At 44.5% G+C, this 7,472-nt stretch overlaps 1 protein-coding gene across 2 annotated transcripts; it reads right to left on the reverse strand.

The window, feature by feature from the left end:
- Positions 1 to 3,545: 3,545 nt before the first annotated feature.
- LOC119161169 (uncharacterized) lies at positions 3,546 to 6,717 on the reverse strand. 2 transcript variants are annotated; one of them, XM_037413523.2, is made up of 3 exons: positions 6,619 to 6,717; positions 6,387 to 6,497; positions 3,546 to 4,357 (listed from the first exon to the last, which is right to left on the reverse strand). In XM_037413523.2, exons 2-3 carry the CDS (start codon positions 6,390 to 6,392, stop codon positions 3,764 to 3,766), a joined length of 600 nt encoding a protein of 199 aa, XP_037269420.2. In that variant the 5' UTR covers positions 6,393 to 6,497; positions 6,619 to 6,717; the 3' UTR covers positions 3,546 to 3,763. The 2 variants fall into 2 exon arrangements, with proteins under 2 accessions (XP_037269420.2, XP_075735920.1); XM_075879805.1 differs by having other exon boundaries at positions 6,387 to 6,687.
- Positions 6,718 to 7,472: the final 755 nt, after the last annotated feature.

Consider the following 7,472-nt stretch of genomic DNA (forward strand, 5'->3'; position numbering starts at 1 on the left):
TCGATAAAACACTTTTTAGAAGTTGGAGATGTCATGGGTTGTCGAGCTCCACCGTGGTGGTCTAGTGGCTAAGGTACTCGGCTGCTGACCCGCAGGTGGCGGGATCGAATCCCGGCTGCGGCGGCTGCATTTCCGATGGAGGCGAAAATGTTGTAGGCCCGTGTGCTCAGATTTGGGTGCACGTTAAAGAACCCCAGGTGGTCAAATATCCGGAGTCCTCAACTACGGCGTCTCTCATAATCATATGGTTGTTTTGGAACGTTAAACCCCACAAATGAATCAATCATGGGTTGTCGAAACACTCATCACCTATACGAAAGCATGCCAGACGCTGGATCGCGCTGTTTAAAAAGCTGTCAGATCTCAGGCAATTTTATGTTAAAAGATGTGTCTCTTTTACGGCTATCTACAAGCATTCAATAAATTTGCACATACACTCCCAATGTTTATAATTATTTATATGAAAAAAGAATATCCTCACCGGCACTGAAGGCCAGCTTACGATACTTTAGCTATATATACAAGATGGTCAGTGTAAGGTGGTGTAGCGCGAACACTGCGTCCATTGAGCATTTTACAATATGCGCCTGTGTGCATGGTTCCACGCGTGCGTGCATTCTGTAGGCTGATTTCATCGGTGATTGCATGTTTCCTAACTGGTAGGTTTTCTTTATCATTTTTTTCAGTGATAAGGGTGTGTAAGTCAGTAGAAACACCCCATAACAACAGTATTAGGCCAGTGGCAACATTATTTCGTAATCATGATTTGATTCGTGAAATCCTTCTTTTTGAAAGGTGTAGGAATGTAGATATAAACATGGCAAAATCCCCTTAAATGTCAAAACTGGTTTGTGTTGCAGCTCCTATCTTGAAGTGTAAACGACACATACTACGGCCCCTTCGCGGACTGCCAAACCTTTCTTTTATTATCTTGGTGTTAGTTGTTGGGAGAACCTGTACAATCGAGAGAGAGAGAGATTGGAGGAGACGAAAATAAAAGGACGCTATTTTCCGCTTACCATCATTGGGGGGGGGGGGGAGCATGGCTCATTGCCTTTAGGAATGGGAAAAGAGAAACTAAAATTGATATATTGATATAAAGAAAGTGAGAAGATAGCGAGAAGGGGTGAGTAGATGGCATGAGAGTATCTTGTCAGTCCAAGCGAGAGGATGAACGTAAGTCGTTCGTCTATAGAGCGTTGAACTTCGCAAAAGCCACGAAGTCGAGAAAAGCTGGTAAGTTTGGTATCCTGCATCATGCGGGAAAGAGGAAAAGTCTTCTACAGTTGTCGCAGGTAGGCCAAGCAGGCAGTAGCGGCGCACCATATCGCATCGTTCACCGGTCAGAGTTAGTCGGTTCTCTCTCTTGTTCCTCATTACGGTAGCCTTTGTATGGTGCGTACATTACGTACATTACCATGCACTCCAAGAAATAGTGAACTGGAATGCGATATTGCTTTTTAGATGCGAACCAGCTCTTTCAATCACGTGTGTAACGCCGTAGGTAAGTGTGCGTGTACGAACCCGGCACAACGCGTTCCTCTCGCCGCGAGTGTTAGAGCGGTGCCAAGTAGGTCACCCCGCAGCTTCGCGTTGATATCACGCTCCACTGCCACGCATCCTTCGCAGGTACGTTCTCACATCACGCTGTCTCTCACCCGCAGCACGCTCGCCGAACACCCGCAGCAGCCGGCTCCAGTGCCCACTCGCAACACATGCTCTGTGGCTTCACCCTCTCCACCGCTCGCAACACTCCACAGCACGTCAAGTGGAAACGCTCTTTCTGCTCGTTTATCTGCGATGAAACTTGCAACACGAAACCCAACCCATCCCTCGTGTTTTGAGTTTAAAACAAATGTTTACTCGAGTAAACGCCACACTGAGTTTCGCTTCAAAGTATTCTTCAAGCACCCTCGTCGACACCCGATTCAATCGGGTCAACGCTGCGCACACCGCTGCTGCTTCGCATCTGATCAGTCTTCCCATCTGGGAGATAATTCTTTTTTTTCTGTTTTTTAACGCTATCGCGTTATAGTTGTTTCGCTGATACTCCAGTGTCGTTGTCGAATTTGTTGTTTGTGAGTAAAAAAAATTATAGTTTTCGTAGTGACAAAAAATTGGCCAAAAATGCAAATAAAATTAGAATAGTCGTTCGAGTGAGAATCCAACCCAGGCCATCAGCGTGAAACGCATATGTGCTACCCCAGAGCCACCGGATCGGTTTAAACTGCTTAAAAAAAGCACGACATGAATATCACGAGGGGAAAGCAGTCTCTTTATTGCATAAAAGATTGATAGTAGGTAGGGTTTAAGGGACCCCACGGTGTAGTGCTCCGGAAATATTGACCATCTGGGGCTGGCATCACCCGATACACTAAACACGTGTAGGATTGCATTACAAAAGCAGCTAATTGCGGCAGGTTACAAAACAAGTGAATTGTAGGGAGTGCGTTTTTTAGACGCCCTCTAGTTAGAACGCTCTAAGACATATTTAGACATAATTAGCCCCTAAAGCCTCAACAAAGAGACACGCTGAATAGGTTCGCGTGTTGCCTTACGTGCGTGTAGTGGGGCTTTCGCATATTCCCAAAAGGAAAAAAAATTGACGCAGTCGCCACTCAACTGTTTTCGCAGTAGAAATTCTCAGACAATTTTAAACGCTCATTTCTACATGCACAGTAGTTAGATACCTTTCCGCAAGGTCGAGGAATGCAACAAGAACCCGAGATTTGCTAGCACTCAAGCAGACAATGCACACAAGGCCCAAAAGCGCGATCAGGTTCTACTCTTGATCGCAAAGCTCACTTGTCCGCTAGGTTTCTTTTTATAATGATTTCTGTCACCAATTGATTGTGAAAGTCCTTTATGTCGTTGTAAATATGTCCTCTGAAGGTGTTATTGGCCCTCATGTATGCATTCGACTAAAAATTAACTTAACACAATACAAGTTTTAAAGGCTGGAAAGAAAAGGTACACGCAGCAGTGAGCCCTAAATATTCAGATTTCAGTCCATCAGTACTGTACCACCAGGCCCACTTTCAGACATTGTTACGGATTTTTAGCCAGCACAACACATACATAACTAAAATTCCTCCCGTTTTGCCACAGAGGGCAATAAAATAGCAACCTGGTCAAAATTAACAACTAAATCACCTAGCAATGTTTCGAGACTGGCGCATTTTCAGGTAAATCTATACAAGCAGCACGTCAGTTATTACTGACCGAATGAACAGCATTCAAATTGAATGCGTTTTGTTCCCTGAGTCACTATCTCTTAACTCAAGATCTTTACAACAATGAATTGAATGCACTTATGTCGTGACTACAGCTGATATCTAGAAACAGACGTCTATACATCAACAGGCATATGTTGTGGTCATTGAGGTCAAAATGGGGCCAGCTGCATGTGCAGCGTAAGCATATTACCAAGTTCTGGAGGATACTATAAAGGGCACCCGGTCAGCTTGCCTGCAAACGCGAAATAAAAAGTGGAGAAGTAAAACGAACGCTTCGGGGCTGCCAGTTAAAAGAAATAAAGACAAAGCTTTTCACAGCAACAATTTATTTATTCATTCAATGACATAGCTGCTGAATATTAAAACATGAAAATATTATCAAAAGCTTGATTGACCTGTGCTCTATAGACAGAATGTTGCAGCTGATGATAAACCCTTCGTGCCATCACTTTAGTTTCTGTGCAATCCCATAATGCGGCTAAATGATGTTATTACGATAAAATGCTGCTGAAAAAATTGTGTCTTCATTAACGGTGGAGGCCTACGCCCGAGAGACCCACTCCTGCCGCCTTTCCGTATGACGACTGTCCGAATCCTGCCTGATGACCAGCGGCACCTCCCTGGAAACCGGAGGAACCCTGGTTGTGGCCAGTTCCGAAGCTCTTGCTGTCACTAGCGGAGAAGCCCGAGCTGTGGCTGTAGCCTTGGTTGTTGTTGTAGGCGTTAACAGTCCTGTGGGAAGAACCACCGGTGAAGGCACCGGATCCCTGATTGTGTCCCGCAGCGCCCTTTTTGAAGCCTCCCTGGTGTCCTCCAGCTGTGGAACCATAGCCCGACTGGAAGCCTCCGCCGACTCCATGACCCACGCCAACACCGTGTCCAATCCCGGCTCCGACAAGGCCAGGGTTACCGACGACTCCACCACCGATAAGACCGGGTCTTCCAAGTCCAACGCCTGCGAGACCAGGACCGACTCCAGCGCCATAACCACCAAGGCCTCCTAGGACGCCACCACGTCCCTCCACGTCTTTCTGATCTTCCTTCTTATCGTCCTTCTTGGTGGCCTCCTCGGCCAAGGCCGTGCAAGCCACGAGGGCTAGCATAGCACTTACAATGAAGAACTGTATGTCGAGAAAGAAAAACACTTTGTTGTAACCACGTGACGATAGCACACGAAATAGTACAATGCATTTACTAAATAGTACAATGCATTTAATAGTACAAACAAGAACATGAAGTTTGCACCTCCTCATGAAGGCGCTCTATGCCCACGTTGTAAATCACCGAAATCTTGCGCTGCATTGGCTGCATTGGCTGTACAAGCAATAACACGAAGCTCGCAACTCCCCACTAAGAGCAACTGGTGGCCAAGCTGTAAAATATCCCCATTTCCTGCTTTGTGAACTCTCAGGCTTTTTTTTATTAGAGCACCAGCTATGATTGAATCATGCCACGGCAGTTTTTGTGTTGTGATGGCAAGTCACTGAGAGGCTTTTCTAATAATTATAGAGGCTCTATGCACGCCACTGCTCCAGCAACTGGGTGCAACTCTGCTATTCGGAAAATTGCACCAGTTGTTCACACCTTGATAAATGATTTCTGCAGAGCTCGACAATGTCGATGGTAGAAAATGCTATCTATAGCACGTTTATCTTCACCAGAATAAAAAAGCTTTTGACCCATATCGTGCAGATCTAACTTGGTATCGAACGTAATTACCACGTTGCTGTTGCTTTACCTTTCATATAATTAAATGATTATAAAAAACATGGCTGATCCTCTATATCAGAATCGGCATAATACGAATGTGAACCGTGTCTTTGCAAAGCAGTTTAGGGTTTATTTTTCATTTTTCATCAACAGCAACAAATTGCAAAGTCACATTTGGAACGAGAAGCAGCTTGAAACTTGCAGTGCACTCAAGCAAAAATTACGCACGAAATGAGCATACACTGGACGAGCGCGGACAAACAACTGTCACAGCTCGACACTTGAAGCGTGCTAAATAGAGAGATATGTGAAGTTTAACGTCTGAAAACCACCATAATATTATGAAAGACGCCGTAGTGGAGGGCTCCGGAAATCTTGATCTTCTGGGGTTCTTTAACGTGCCCCCAAATCTGGGCACACTGGCACACAGCATTTTCGTCTGCATTGAAAATTCAGCCATCGCAGCCGACATTCGATACCGCGACCTGCAGGTCAGCAGCCGAGTACCTTACCCACTAGATCACCGCAGTGGAGCCCCTTAAAGCAATCTGCTCAAACAGAAAGACGCTTGAAAAGGGCACACAGGTATGCACAAGACAAATGCGAACAACCGTTACAATAATTCCTGCATCGTGTGTCAGGAGCATGTTTCTTTCTCAAAGGCGGCCGTGGCAGCGTGTGAAGTTACTGTCGTCCTCTCCCAAATTACGCAGGAGACACCACGCTCCATGGAGGTGGCGCTTCGTGGATACGACGACCTTTAAAGCGCGTTCAACACGAACTTGTCGCGCCATCTCGCCACTCATAACAAAACCACACAAAAGTTTCGAAATTCTGAGGACTTCCAAACGGTGTACGTTGTATATTTATGGCTAGCCGGTAGCATTGTACACAAGTTGTGCTTTGTGGCATATTGGCTAGTGCTGCGCGCTGAGAGAGTCGAGAGATTCCTGGTTGGAGATGCCCAAAATATGCCTAATTGCTACTTTTTTTTCTTTGCGTTCTATCAGTATAGATTTTTCAAAGTAACTTCCGTAACAGAACTACGTCAGCTGAGCCATGGTGGACGTCGGCATAGCACTTTCGCTTTCAAATGAGATATGTAGAGATGAAAGCGCCAACTTCACGCCTCCTCTAAACAAAAACATTAAGCAAAAACACCAGTATTTTGCAGGAACTTTTTCTTTTTTGCCGCTCATGAAAACCATTTGAGTAACTTCAGAGTCTACCGTTATAATCTCCCTAGCAAGAATTAGAATGTTCAAATGACAAACTCGAAGACGATAGCTTTAAATTCATCAGTTAAACATAAGTTATTTCTGGTAAATTGACCAGAACTCCTTGTATTCTGACTATTCAGAATACACCAGCTTTTTAAAGTTAGGTACATTTAAGCTCAAGAAAAAAGTGGTGGAATAAGAAAACCAAGTGTATAGTTACCTTCATTTGGGTACAGGAGATGCAGCGAGACACGACAAGACCTTGTTGTATCGGACTCGAGTATCACTGGCGAGTGATTTGCTGTGCCACTACGCTGGATCCTTTTTATACCTATTCAGAGAGAACAGAGGGGGTTAGGAAAAAGTTGGACGCTGTAACATGACAGGTCACCACGTGTTTCAATCGTCAATGGCAACAAACACAACCGCAATAGAAGGCCGGTCGCGCTTACTAGCACTCCGTTTAAGCTCCGTTGCAGTAGAAAATTTCAGCGTTTTCTTTCGTTCGCAGAAGTGCAACCACCCATCTCGCTCTCGTCTTTCATCATGGCCTTTCTTCGATAATGCGTGCCTTGCACAGCAATATCAGTGCCTTCGTCCTTGAAGTCCGGAAAGGGAAGTGGGACAACGTCAGAAAATGCGTCGGGTTATTATCGCGTTCTATGTGCAATTTTCGTAACAAAATTTCTAAGAAACTTTAATTAAACGTTGCAGCATATTCTTTTGAAATGATGTCAACTGGCTGATTGAATATTTTCACTTGGCGTCATCGTTTTTTTGCGTAATTCAGAAGCAATTGAACTGGCTTTGATTGCGCAATCTTGTTTTGCTTGTCTTTACTTCTCCGTGTTTCCGCATAAACGATTGCCAGTTACCGCTACGCTCTTTGAGCTCTCTTCTGGCCGAAAAATTTTGAACATGAAATAGAACAAACAGCAAGCATCATTTTTTGGATATTATGATGTTTGGACATGCGAATGAAGCGTAATCAACGACTGGCGGTTCGATACGTTTGGTTAATGCTCGCATTTGTTTTTTTAGCTTTTGTATATGTGTTTCCGGCACGATCTTTTGCTTTTGCTAGAGGGTTCCTTCGCACACTCGTTTAAACTATGCCCATTTTGTTTCTATAAAATTTTTAAATCATTATTTGCTGTACACCTAGCTTTCCAGCAATTGACCGACAGTGTGTTTTGTTACGAGAAACCGGAAAACAATACTAATTGTTGGCCTAGTTGGTACTTGCTTACTGACATGCTTTGACCGCAATTAACATAAACACAAAGTAAAGAAACACTCAACGACA

The sequence above is a fragment of the Rhipicephalus microplus genome, chromosome X (assembly GCF_043290135.1).
Source record: "Rhipicephalus microplus isolate Deutch F79 chromosome X, USDA_Rmic, whole genome shotgun sequence".
Taxonomy (NCBI): Eukaryota; Metazoa; Arthropoda; class Arachnida; order Ixodida; family Ixodidae; genus Rhipicephalus; species Rhipicephalus microplus.